At 39.5% G+C, this 14,413-nt stretch overlaps 1 protein-coding gene across 4 annotated transcripts in view; it reads left to right on the top strand.

The window, feature by feature from the left end:
* The window catches only part of fam13b (family with sequence similarity 13 member B), a 77,197-nt gene that overhangs the window by 37,674 nt on the left and 25,110 nt on the right, over nt 1-14,413 (top strand). For all 4 annotated transcript variants that reach the window (XM_084353369.1, XM_084353370.1, XM_084353367.1 and 1 more), the window contains exon 7: nt 4,202-4,329. In XM_084353369.1, coding sequence (XP_084209495.1) covers nt 4,202-4,329 — 128 coding nt within the window. The remainder of the gene's footprint in view (nt 1-4,201; nt 4,330-14,413) is intronic.

Raw genomic sequence — 14,413 nt, 5'->3', positions numbered from 1 at the left:
AATCAAGGTCACTTGGGTCCGCCTGAAATATTTTATCCTGCCCATGAAATCAGGAACAACACTGGACAGAATTTCTGTCCATTAAATGCTAAATGAACTACATTTATATCGCTCTTCTCTAGTCTTACCAGCCACTCAGAGCTGAACCTGCCAACCTTTTCAAGAATGAAAATAAAAATAAGTTTACTGCGACAGCATTTTTATGTTAAATACTTTAAATTGTACTTTTAATTCTCAGAAAAGTACGCAGAACAAGTCGCTTTCTTATGAAACATACATGAATCTCTAGCAAAAACTAATATTCATCAGTTTTCATTCATTCATTTATCAATCGATTAATCAAAGTTAAGAATTTAACCGATTTAAAATGTTTAAACTGACCATCAGAGAAGGGCACAAATACATCAAAGTATCTTGTTATAAATTACAAATACTTGCCTATATAATATATCAAAATAAAATACAAAATAGTGGTATAAAACATTTTCGTAAATTAAAATGAGAGTACTTTGATCGTGCCAGTGGTTGCCAGAGTTCTCTAATGCAGAAACATCCAACATGTTTATTGGATTTTACGAAATGCAGGCCACTTTCCTTTAAAGCTTTCCTTTAAACGGGAATCGTCTCTGGGACGTCTGAAATGTGCTTGAGTTTCACTTTTTGTTTTACATTTCTTGTTCTGCCTCTTTCTTGCTGAGGAGGTCGAGGCGCAAAAGTACAGTTGGCTTCACAGTTTGCGGTGCCAGAAACAGATTGTGACGATTACCAGGGGAGAAGGGTGGTGTGAATATTTGTCATGAATCGGGAGAAGTACAGGAAAATTGTGGAGCAAGAAACGGGACAGGGCAATGAAAAACGGGAGTCTGCCAGAAAAATTGAAAGAGTTGATTCATGACTGGATAGATGAGATCCCATTTGAAATGATGACGAGGGGAAACTTAAATTAAAGATATCTTCAATGTAGTTCTGTAATAATTTATATTAAAGGTATTTTTAATTCAGCACATTGAAGATATATGAATTATTTTTTCAGATATCTCGCACTAAGATACTCCTAATCAATGTTAACGTATACATCTGAAACTGAAGTTAGGTCTTGAATCTGAGTTGGCAGCCTAGTTTACTTCTGACATTCATTGACTTATTCAGATGGTCGATGACAAATGAATTACAGGGAGAGTTTGAGACAAGTTGAGCTATTTTACTGCACAAAACACAAGGTCATTTGCACAAGTGTAAGAAGCCAGCATTGCAGTGCACTTGTTTGTTTTTTCTCTTTGTCTACACGCAGCACACTGGTGTGTGAGGGAGTGGTAAATCACTATTCCTCAGCTTTTCACACCATTTATTCATTTAGTTAACATTTTACAGACACCTACACATGAAGATGCACATCACAGTGTGGCTCTGCTCGGCTGCACACCAACACACAAAAAAAAACATTTTTTGCTACAAAGTTGAATTTTAATAAGCTTTTTCATTTTGTAGTCATTAAGAAAAGATGTAAAATGGAATCGAAGCTGTCTAAAAGTGGCCTTTCTTTACCTAATCACCTCATACGCACACACACACACACACACACAGAGGAGCGTTGTGAGTCATCCTCCCTGAATCTGCACTTGTGACGATGCAAGAATTCCCCGACAGCCAATCAGAGCTCATTGAACGGGAGGTGTTGCCGTAGCAACGACACAGTGACAGCAGCAGATGGGGTTGCTGTCGAGAAGCGTGAAGGAGGAAAGAGAAAAGAAATGAGGACGCACAGAGCGATGTGGAGGAAAATGAACGTCTCATGACGACGGATCTGGTTCATGACCTTTCACCCGTCGTCCTCACAGGGTTTTTCCCAGGTTTCCCAAGTTTAAACTGATACGTAGATCAGCACATGAGAAAGGTTTTGTGCCCGGGGTGTAGCACTAGTGTCACATATCATTTGATGATCTTACAGAACAAATTGACATTGAGTTAGAAATATCACATATTACTGACAGAGAAAGAAGCTGTTTGTCATCGCTAAGCTACTGCCCAAGTATTTGTGTTCGTGTCTTGTTCACATGCTGTCAGCTGTCTGTATTATGATTACTTATTTCTGTCTACATATTTACTACCTGCCCTTTGACTTCCCAGCATCTACCTCCCTTTCCCTTTTCCCCTTCCCGTCTCCCATCTCTTGTTTACTGTCAGATTCGTTACACTCTGTCCTCCATCACTCCCTCCTTCTCGTCCCTTTGCCTCGCTCTCCTCTCTTCTTTACTGCCTCGATCTATTGCGTTGACGTCTTCCTTTGAACTCAAGTCTCTCAATCAGAACAAAACAAAACAAAGGACGTAAGTAGTGTGGGATCATGGGAGTTGTCTTTGGTGTTAGACAACGACCACTGCTGATTCTTATTCTCTCCTAGAAGTTATAAAGGCAGGTGACCAAATCGAACGTACCATGGGTTTTTGGGTTTAAACATTGTTGAAAATGTTTAGAAGTACACAACTCAACAAAATACAAAGTAAAGGTCTGGTTGTTTTGAGATATTTTAATGCAGAAATGTTCCATATTTTATCTTTAAAATAGGGCAGTCCTGGATAAATTGTATGGATAATTGTAAACATTGTATTGTTAATTTCTTGTAATATATATGTTGTGTTAAATTTACCAGAAAGCAGTCAGCAATTTCTTCAATAACATTTTTGTGTCTTTCATCGTCTTTGCTCCTCGCAACAAAACTGTAGATGCAAAAATCATTACAGGACACTTGTTAGTTAAATTTTTGTCACTCCCCTTCCCTACTCAACTGCAGTGTGACTGATTGTGATTGTAACCAACACATATTTATTACAGGCTTAATATTTGTTATTAAAACCAAGAACTGTCCTGTAAAGTTTTTATTTTATGTCGAGCAGTAAACTAGTTTTTATGTGTTACGTGTCGGCTCAACTTGACCTTTTGCAATGTGAGGGTCAAGGACGGGTACATTGCAGAGTCAACAAGAAAACGATATGTCTCTTGATCTTCTTTAATCCCTCCCTCCCTCTTCTCACTTTATTTCTCCATCCTGGTTTTATCTCTCTGCTTACCGCTGTATCTGTAGTGCCAGTATATTACTCATTAGCTTCGTCTATATTTAGACGTGGAACAAACTGAAATGTGTCCCTCCTGTCAGGCACTTACGTACTGTAAATGTGAACACGGACTGTCAACACCTTTTTCTGTTTCTCCTCTGTACTGGGCAGCTCATCTCCAGACACTAAAAGTCACAACTTAACATGAAAGAAATGAGGAAGGAAAGGGTCGTTTTTTTAATATATTTTTGAAATAATTATTAAAATAATCTTTAGAGCAGGGATTATTAATAGTTTAATTGTTAATTAACAGTTGTTTTTTGGTATACAAGTCAATTTGTGGACTGAATTGGTGAAGTAAATCCTAACAATGACCTTTAGTTGTGAACATCACCTAACTCTTAGTAACTCACGGGATAAAAGACCAGGTACAGAGCTATTATCCTCTCCACTGAGCTCGCTCCTGAGGCTGTTAAATGTCAGAGTGAATAACGGGATCACAGTTGTATTTTTATACCTCCATGCTGGTGATAGCCGGGGCTAGAGGCATTATGTTTTCGTTTATCCGTCTATCCCATTCTTGTGGACGTCATATCTCGGAAACGCCTCGAGGGACTTTCCTCAAATTTGCCACAGACGTCCACTTGGTGGACAAAGGTGGTCAAAGGTCAAAGTTGCTGCGACCTCAGATCCATTATTACATTCTTGTGGACGCTTGGCCATAACCCATAAATAAGCCATAAATTAACATAATTAATCTGCTAATTATGACAAAGTTTCACACGAATGTTTAATATGAAAATATAATGAAATTCTGACATTTTATATCAGAAATGTGAAAGGGTCAGCTTGTAACATGAAATTGTAATGGTCTGCGAAAATGCACTTCTGGCCATTATTCAACGCCATAACTCAGGAACAGGAGAAATACTGAAACACTAATCTTGAAACTGTGGTGACTGTAGAAGAAACATCATTGTTTCACTTTCTTTCTTTAAATTTTCATCGTGATATATTTACCATGAATCAAATTACCCTGTAGGAAACTGTGTAGTAACTGTGCCTTCAGTCCTATAATTACCAATGTCTTCACCTTTCCATCTGAGTTAATGGTTCATTTTTAAAAGGTAACCTTTGTCTGTCCTCAGATCACAGAGCTGTTGGATGATGAGCGGTGTGAGGCAGAATGTGAAGAGCTGCCTCAGGACGGAGAGGAGGGTCCCGCCTCCTCTGACTCACCACAACACGCACACACTGATGACGGCCCCGCAGCCAGGTGAGACATAACGACTGGATCTTGCGTTATTATGTAAGACGGGTACATTTTTTTTCTCGGGTCATCTCAGAGTGGTACTGAGAGGGAGAATGACGTGACAAAGGTTCACAGTCTGGACTGGATTTAAAAACTATGACATTGCAGTTACATGGTTTTCACCAACAGTCCATCAGGCCGACTTGTGACTTGGTCGCTGTGTGAGCTTCTTGTTTCAGTCTGATTTTCACAGCTTTGTTTGGTGTTTCATGGACGATATCATCCCGTCACTGTCTTGTGTGGTTCGTACAGTCTATCTTTTATCTTGTCAGAAATGTTCCTACACTTCCACTCTTTCACTTATCTCTGTGTATCCTACGGAAGTCAATCAACGTAATTACATGACTAAAAGATAGTTGGGTATTTTTAGACGTTATTTACTGGATAATGGAAGACAAATAAAACTGACTTAGTATTTGTCTTTCTTGGCACAGGAGAGGTCAGAGTAGTCGGTAGAGTTACATTGGCTGGTTTTCAAGTATTCAATTCATCAGCAACTTCTTTAAGATTTGTAAAAATTGTTTAAAAAAAAACATGCAGACACTCACGTACACAAGATAATGAGTCTCCCTCCAGACTTGACGAGTTCAATCCCCTGCAGGAACATGGAGACCTTCTCAGGTTCTTGTGATCTGCGGATCTCCTTTAAGTTGATTACTGAGTTAAACACTCAGACACCCAGAGATCTAACGTGAACAGAGGGTGTATCAAAGTGCACAAATGTCACTTTCATTTGTCGTTTAACAGCTGAGTAAACCCGGCGACAAACAAACTATATCTTGGGACAAGAAGCACAGCTTTTGTCATCCTGCTAATGTTTCTTCTACAGTTAGTCCTGTTTGAACCAAACATGCAACAACAATGGTTTTATTTTGTCTGCTGTTCAAAACAGCGCAGTACTTTGACTAAGTTTTCATCAGAGACATGCAGACAGACTCAGAACTGAACATGAAGGAAGTGGTAACTAAGTCAAGATTTATTCATGGAGCGCTTATGGAATAAAAAGTTGTTTAACATAAAGATCCTCTAAGAAAGGTTTGGGAATATGAGCGAGTTTTGAAGTTGCTTTTAAAAAATCACTGTGTAATCTCAGTTTGAAGTGCACAGTGCAAGTTAAAGTTTTCATTTTGTTTCATCATCCACTGACACATTTCATCCCCACTACTTTAGATCCTGACTCATGGGCGTTAAAACCAGGGACTTTTTTTAAATCTGTGTTTATTCAACACTGTTTGCACAACATTGCTCTGGTTGTTCAGTAGCTCGCTACCTGTTAAATACAGATACAGTTGTAAAGCAGAGGACAATAAATCAGCCCGCTGTGATTCTTTACAGCACTGTGCTCTGCATGTGTGTCAGTCAGGGTCATGCTGCTAGCTGTGTCCTACTGGCCTTTAAGATGATTACAGTAATCCATAATCCACGTACACACACACACACACACACACTCACACTCACATGACTTTGACCATACAGCACATGCATTATATCTCTCTGCCAGAATGCTGACATTTCATTTTAAGGCCACACACGACAGGCAAAAACACAATTTTGAGACTTTTGGCTGTTTTACTTCATTAACATGTCTTTTTTCAGACTAGTCTGGGTCTTTAACATGACGTCTGAACTGTTACTGCCGGTTAATTGTTTAATAATATTTTCAAAGATTTTATATTTACAAAAATTTAAATGTCAGGCATTCACATGAATCCAACATATTTTTAACAAAGTTAAATTTGTTTAAAAAAAACAACAAACATTTAACACAACATTGATGATAGTCTACCCATGATTTCTCGCACACTCATGCTAACGGCTGCGCTACACAGTTTATAGGCCCAGTTTAATATGCAAGGTTATTTTAGACTTCCTGCTCTCCTGCTCTGTCTCTCTATCAGCTCAGAGGTCCTTGACCTGAAAACCGTTGAAGACCTTTGGACCAGTTGTAAAAAACAAGTTCAAAACAAACATTGTTTAAAGATCTGGCTCTGGAGATTTATGCAAATTAGCACATTTGAATTAGATAATACATAATTAGCATATTTAAACATAACATTTCAGAAAATAGAAAATACAAACAATCATTGTCTTAATGTAAGTAATCAGCTGGATGTATCACCTGTAGTGTATCACATGAAGCCCACTGTGCCACCAATAGCAGCAAAGTTTAGGCTGCTATGTGTCATCTGTGCATGCGTGTGTGCGTCTTTGGTATCTAAGTGGTTTAGTAGTTAATGCATTGTTTGTGGGGTAACATAGAAGGATTCCTCTGTGTGTATTTGTGTGTATTTTATTGGATGAAGGCTTTAGGTTGCAGCTGTTGTCCATCGGCACTCAGCGTGCGCTCACAGCTTTAATCGTTGTTGATGAAGATGAAGCAAATCATTTAAATGAAACGACGCAGGCCAGACAGTTTTATCTCTAAGTCTCATTTGATTGTTTTAGTTAGTATTAATTGTCTTTAGCTGTTGCTTGCCTGCAGACATCCTCCCCCATGACCTTGTCTAACCTCAGTGTCTGGTCGGGGGGATTAATGCTGTATTTGTAGACCCTGTACTCAATAGCCTTAACCACAAAGATATTTAAATAATTTACCCCCCGAGCTTCTGAGAATACATCTGTTTAAACTGCTTAAAATATCAAGGACACTTTGAAGGCATCAAGCATTTAGTCTCATTGCTCATCTGGACATTTCTGCATTTTAAGTGGAATAAAGCTGCAACGATTAGTAAATTAATCAATAAAAAAAAAAATGTAAAAATATTTTCCCTTCTTTGATAAATAATTATTTCAGTCTTTTTTTCTTTTTTTTAGCAGACGTGTCAAACAGTTGATTAAATGTAAGGACCTGCTGCTTTTCACCAAAAAAACTTTTTTTTTTTTCTTTTTTTTTTTTCAGCATCAAATTTCTTTTTAGTCCAGATACATAGACCAACGTCTAGTACGTCTCCATAAACAAACAATAATTATACATTTTCATGTGGTGCCGTTGCTGCGACTGATGCCTGCTTTCAGTATTGATTAACCCGACGATGCCATCGTAGGTCCCATCTGAACTTACTGAAACTCAATTCTAAATTTTAATATAATATAATAATATAATAAACAGCTTCTTTGTTCGACCAACAATCCAGAACCACGACATACATTCACTTTGCTAAAATGGAAAACTCAGAAAACCTGCACGTTTACATTTGCAAAATGGGGAACCAGTGAATTTTGTACGTTTTTGATTCCTAAATGAATTTCTGCTAATGAATTTTGTGATGATCGATTAACTAACTTATTGTTTCAGCTCTGGTCATGTCGAGATAATTTGTTTGAATATGAAGGATGTGTTATTGTCAATTTAAATATGGAGAACTTTTAATGGAAAATCAGTCAGAGGGAAGTTTTTTAGTTTTTTTTGCATCTGTCAGTTGATCATTAATTTATTGTCTTTTCTTCCAGTTTATTCCCACAGAACGAAGTGTTTACCCACTTAGATTGTCTCAGAATGACAATGAGTTCATTAAATACAACCATGAGCACTATTGTGAACGTTTTGTTGAGTCACTGTATATCTGCATTTTTTTACTCAAACGACTTGATTGTTTTGAGAGCAGCTCGCTGCTCCATGTGTACGCCAGTCACTGTTTGACTCATAAGTGGTTGTGACAGCTCTGAAAGGGAGAGAAAGTTCCCGTCTAGTGACTCAACATTAACTCTGGTTGAGTTGTTTGTCTAACACTTGACAGACGGGGAAGTCTGTCCTCTGTGGCTGTTGCAGCGCTCCTTTAATAGACTCTGACAGCCAACACACATACACACACACACCTTACATGCTGACAGCCTCTGCTCATTTCAAATCTATATATAATCCCTGGTATTTCTCTTCTGATCTCTCTTCTTCCCCCGTCACTACTTCCCTCCTTCTCCACTCTTCTGATGTCCTCCTCTCTCTCTCTGTATGTGGAAAGTATTTTTTATGAGGCCACTGATTTATCCCGGCAGGCTGAGGAAGAGGGCTCTTGGGATGAACTCCTGGCCCCGCTGAGGAGAAGCAGAGCAGGAGGGGGAGGGAGGGATTAATGGATGGAACGGAGAATCGGAGGGTAGAGACGGCCATGACGGAGCAGGGAGAGGGTGGGGGAATTGGAAAGTGTCCCTACTTGTGAACGATTTATCGATCTCCGGTCTGAGTGAAAATGCAATATCAGACCTCAGGAGGGAAAAGGTCAACAGAGAAGATAGCATTTAAACACATTATAAAACACTTGTCTTCAATTTTGTCCCAGAGTAAGAGCCCTCCTGCTTTCAGTCTTGCTGGTCATTCCTCGCCAACAATCGGAGCATTACTGACGCATGTACCGTCTCGTGTTACAGATAATCAGTGTTCGTCCTCTCTGAGAATCCCCCCACATGATTTCTTATACAGCTGTGGAAATTATTTATATCAAAGCGTGACACTACACTTCTTTCTCTTTGTGCCAACAATGTGCACATGTACACCCACACATAGCAAGCACAGATGAAAATATAGGCCCCCTCCTCACTTCCAAGTCAGGTACATTTACTTGTTACACCTGATGATTTGTGCACATGCAGCCACAGAAGTCTTGAATATGTACGACAAAAATAATCACATTAATTTATTGCATTCATGCCTTGCAAGATTAGTCTAATAAAATGTTGGTCACGATCTGTGTCGGACTGTACGATGTTAATTTGAGGTATGTCAGATTATGAGATGAATTCATGAGGAAATGTTACACTATGCCATCCTGCGTCATCCATCTGTGCCGCTCATATGTTTTTAAATGCAGCCAAATGATAGAAAAAACCTTGGCTGTTTTGTTCCTCCTCAACTCTATTAAGAAAAGGCACGATATATCACGCCAGCCAGTGTGTCCTGCGTCATTTCATGTTTTGTTGGTTGCTCTTAAACACCATGATTTTCCAAGATATTACCATGTTTCTCTCAGAGGTGTCAGCGCTCATTTCAGACAGCTCACCAATTCTACAGTGTAACGGGGCCTTTAGACACGATCCGCAGCAAACCCATTGATTTTCTATAGAGAGAGCAGATGTATGGATTTACCACCTGCACTCGTTGATCCAGTTTTAGTTTTGACATCTCAATGAGCACCAATGCAAAAACTGCTGTCCAAGAACTAAACTAAAGGAGACTTGTGATCGATAAAGAGCCTCCTGGATTGTTGCATGCTTCCTTGTTTTCTTCTCCAGAGAACAATGGTTGCTACTGCCTTCTTTTGCATTAAAATACATGTTTACACAACATCTTTCACAAGGCTTTCTTCTACCTGTTGTACATTGGTTCTCCCTCCTTGTAGTGTAGATAATACAGTATGTCTCAGTGTTGACCCGCTTCTCTTTTTGGTTTTTCTTCTGTCTTTTGACTTGTTTACAGTTGAGTTGTCCCCTGTCCCGTGCTGTACATACTATATATGTCAAATGCAATGCATCGGCATGACCTATATGTATATATATATATATATATATATATACACACACACACACACACACACACAAATACTGCTGTACTGACCTATATACTGTATCAGCTGTTTACTTTTGTGTTTTGACCTACTTCATTGATCACTCCTGCTTTTTCTTCTATGCTCACACCGGGGGGAATAAGAATTGGCTGACTTTTTCTGACAAAAAATATTCTGTTCTGTAGTTTAATGCACACAGGAAGTAATTAATCATAAAGTAGTTTAAAATATGAAACATTTCCTGAAACTCAGTCAAGTTAGCACAAACCCCACAGCAGTGGCTGAAATGATGATGGGGTTTCAGTTGGTTTCTGGATTCAAAATGATCGTTTTTTTGGCAGCTGATTGAAGAATTAAATGGTCCTGAAAGCACCTTCGGGGAGATTATATTTATTGCATATTAATGCATAAAATAAAGATAAAAACTAGAGCGAGATCAAAAGATATATCAGTTATTGTGAGATCAGTTTAAAACTCAAAGCATTCTCTCTCATTGATACAGTAAATGTATAAAACTTGTACTCATCACTGATTACTGTCTAAAAAGAAGTCCTCCTCTCTTTCATTCAGTTTCTCTCACTTCTTGCCCTCCTTTCCCTGCTTTCCTCACCCTTCACTTCTCAATCGTGCCTAGGCCTGGGCGCCAGCACTGGGCACAATGTGTAACATGATATACTAACTGACCTAGATAGCAACGCTCACCACGTGCGCTATCAGTTCTCACCCACAGTTCTGGTCCAGCCGTCCTATGAGGCTTTCTAAACAGCGCTCACGTTCATAAATCATCATGGAAACAGGTTTATTTTGATTGTCACCCTACAGGGACTCGTTGTGTCCGCAGATTGCAGCTGAAGTTTGTTTGTGTTAGTCACGAACGATAAAGTTTAAGATTTCTGGAAAGTTATTTGATACTGTTTGAGGAAGTCGAGGACTGTCCGGGTATTTTACAAATCAGTCAAGTACACATTGTCCCATAATGGACTTGTACTTTAACACTTGTGCTGCATTGTAATTCATGATGTACCAAGTAGTCTTCTAGGTTGGCAGGTGTCAGAAATGGTTGAGTCTCATGTATCCAGTCATCCTATCATAAGTTATTGCATAAGGCAGGTATCTGTAGAAACTGGGGCAGCAGCTCATATTTCATTCATGATCAATTCTGTCAATAATTTTTTTGATGAAGAAATGTCAGAAAATGTCCATCACAAGGTCTCAAAGCCCAAGCTGAAGTTCTCATATTGTAAATGTTTTCCAGCCCACAGTCAGTAGCCCAAACTATGTAAATGTATAATTATATTAAATGGATAAAAGCAGGAAATCCTCACTGGAACTAGGAAAATGTTCTGTGTTTTTACTTGGTAATGTCTTAAACAATCAATCGAAGATCAAAATTGTTGATCAATGAATCATTTCAGCAGTTTAAGCCACAGTTCTTCCTTTCTTCTGGGTAAACATAGGTTAACCTGTCTACTAATACACTCTACAGTACATCAGGACACCTTGTCTAGTGTTATAGCTCACTAAGAAAGCAGGAATGATTTTTACTGTGTAGGTTGAAAGGCTATTTTCTTACTTATATGATCTTCAGCTTTGTCGAGGAAAGATATCAGAGCTCGGAGTCAGTTCTGGGATCTCTAAAGTTCCTCTGAAGACATAACATACCCAAACTTCATAACAATAGACTGTGTGAATGTTTTTATCCTATTACCTCATAGTTTGGTCTTTCAGAAGACAGAAGAACAGCAGCACATTGTATGTTGCTCCCACTCTGATCCTGATCAGGCAAAAGCTTTCAACAATGGAAAGTAGATAATATTGTGTTTATAGATGACACAAAACTTTAATTGATGGATTTGATGAAACCAGAACAATTTTTTTCTTAATTCTATTTCCAGGAAATCTTATTTAGTTATTTTAATTGTGTATAAATTGACTTTTTACCCAGCAATTCAGCATGATTTATGATACTTGACTTTAGGTGCAGACATTTGGATTGTTTGTTTAGTGGGCATCAAACCAAAAAGGGTCAACGAAGCTTTAAATGCATTTTTTTTAAAAACATTGATTCTTGTTGCTCTCCTACAGTGAGATCTCTGAAAGCGATCACTTGCATCCTAAAAGGGCATTCTGTTATAGTGTTTCTGATAAAACAGGCTTATCTTGTCCTGGTCCAAGCAAAATGTTCTGAGTAGCTTCTCTGAAACAGGCGGTGACGCAGAGTTTAAAGGTTTACTTGATTTAGATTGTAACAACTCATCTTTCAGTGTTTTCTTTGGTTATTCTTTGATAATCTTTGTCTTTATCGCTTCTCTTTGGGAAATCTCTTTGTCAACGTGTATTTTAAAGCTTTCAGTCACACAACTCCAGCTCAGATCAACTGGTCAGGCAGCGATCACATGGTAGATTAAACCCCCTCTTGGCAAGGCTTTGCTTTCTGGTGCTTGCTTTACACTCTCCAGTATGATATTGTCTGTGACTTTGATTTGAAAGAAGTTGATCTGTAGTCTCGTCCTATTGGAAACACACCGACTGACGCACAGAAACAGCAACTAACCTAGTTTCCTTCGAAGTGATTTGCGAGTGTTTCGATTCTGTCATTGTTATCAGTGTTGTCGAACGTCATCTCTCATACAGTGCAGGCGCAGATATTACTCTGAAGTGCACTTTTAAAGCACATTAATTACATGTGAATACGTCTTGCCCTCCTTTCCCTGGTGCTGTTTTTCCTCCCTTCTTTCCTCCCTGTGCTCCCTCTCGTTGTCTTTCTCTCTGATCGGCTCTTTATGTATCACTGCCGCTCCCATTGTGATCAATGATTTGTTCAACGAAAGGCTGTCGTTACAGAAGGCTAATAGAGGGTGATGTAAAAGTCTGAGGTGTGTGTGATTACGTGCGTCTTGTGTGTTCGTTTATGCTTTTGTGTGTGTGTGCGTGTGTGTGTGCACGCCATTACACAGCCCACTGGGTCGGCTGTAATAACTGCTGAGTTATAGTCACCTCTGAGTGGACCGAAAAAAATCAAACACCCTCCCACTTCCTTCCTCGTGATTGGTCCACATAATTCATTCCCTCTATACAATTGGCTCTCAATGTCAGCCCCTCTCATCCCATTGGTCCTCCTGGAGTTGTTGCCAGGTTACATCAGAAGCTCGTATATTTGAGCAGAGCTCTGGATGTTTACTGCAGCACTTCTACAGACAGAGTGCAGAGTGAGACAACCTCACTCACCAACACACACACACACACATACACACACACATTCAAGAACCCACACACACACACCCACACACCGGTTCAGAGGACGCCACAGAATGCACCCAGGCGATACCCTGGACCTGCTGCTAGACCTGCTGGTACTGACGCTGACAGCTCAGAGCGCTCAGCTAGGATAACCTTCCCATTGGATACAAGGCCGTCCTACGGTACAGACGCACCCGATACTGAAAGAGAAGATATCTGAAGGGAGGAGGAACAGAAGAAACTAATCAGCTGGATACTGCTCCGACAGGAGATGTGTCAAGTGGTTAACAAGCAAAAAGAAGGAAGAGACCAAAATCGTGCTGAGTTTGGTTAAAAGTCAAGCCGACTCCTCTGCGGGATTCAAAGAATAATAAAACTAACTGGACTTTAACAACCTGCGTGCTAGCTTGCTGACCGCACTGGGCAGAAGAAGAAGAGGCACAACTGACTGAAAACAGCCTGCGAGACCTACTGAAACACCTTCAGGCTGCATCCACTGATACAAAACACCCCAGACTGAAAGGACCGATCACAGTGAGAGAAAACACAGCTGGAAAAATGAGAATGGCCTGTGACATTCTGCTGCAGAGGTAAACATCGGGGTTATGTAACTCCTACAGTCTGATTGGAAAGGATGGATGGGTGGATGGATGACACAAATATGTGATTGGATTGATGGATAGATGAGCAGTGGAGGGTAACAGAGAGGGGAAAAGGGCGAAAAATGGGATTAATTAAGTCGATTAACTGGGGAATGCCAGAGGATCGGATCAACTTATGAATGCCGGAATGAATCAGTGGAAACCTTCATGGTGTGTGATTTAAAAGCTTTTTATTGTGAATGGAAGAATGGAGGGGAACGAGGTTGGATTGTGTTTCTTGCTCATTGTTTTGTTGCCAGGGAGAGATGAAAGAGAATCGAGAGACGAGGGGAAGTCTGTGACTTTTCTTTTACAGGAATAGAAACAGAGCAGGAGATGAAGAGAAAGGGGTCATGGCATTACTTAACAGCTGGTTTTGTGTTATGCAATCTAAGTATGAAGAAAGAAAAAGGGGGGCTGGCTGAGAATGTGTCAGCATTTTGCGGCGCAGAAGGGCAGAAAATGGCACTTTTCACCTTTTTTAATAAAAGCTGTTTCAAAGCGGCTGTTTTGATAAATCAAAGCCATTCACCTTTTGCAATAGGTGCACTCATAATTGGAGGAAATTGCAAGTGTTGGCAGTTTCCATACAGTTTTAACGTTGTCAGTTACCTCAAAATCTCTGCAATCAATTTTCAGACTATATATAAAAAAATGTTTTCTAAATGT

This window comes from Pagrus pagrus, assembly GCF_965226575.1.
Source record: "Pagrus pagrus genome assembly, chromosome: 5".
Taxonomy (NCBI): domain Eukaryota; kingdom Metazoa; phylum Chordata; class Actinopteri; order Spariformes; family Sparidae; genus Pagrus; species Pagrus pagrus.
This window is presented reverse-complemented; position numbering and strand designations above follow the sequence as displayed.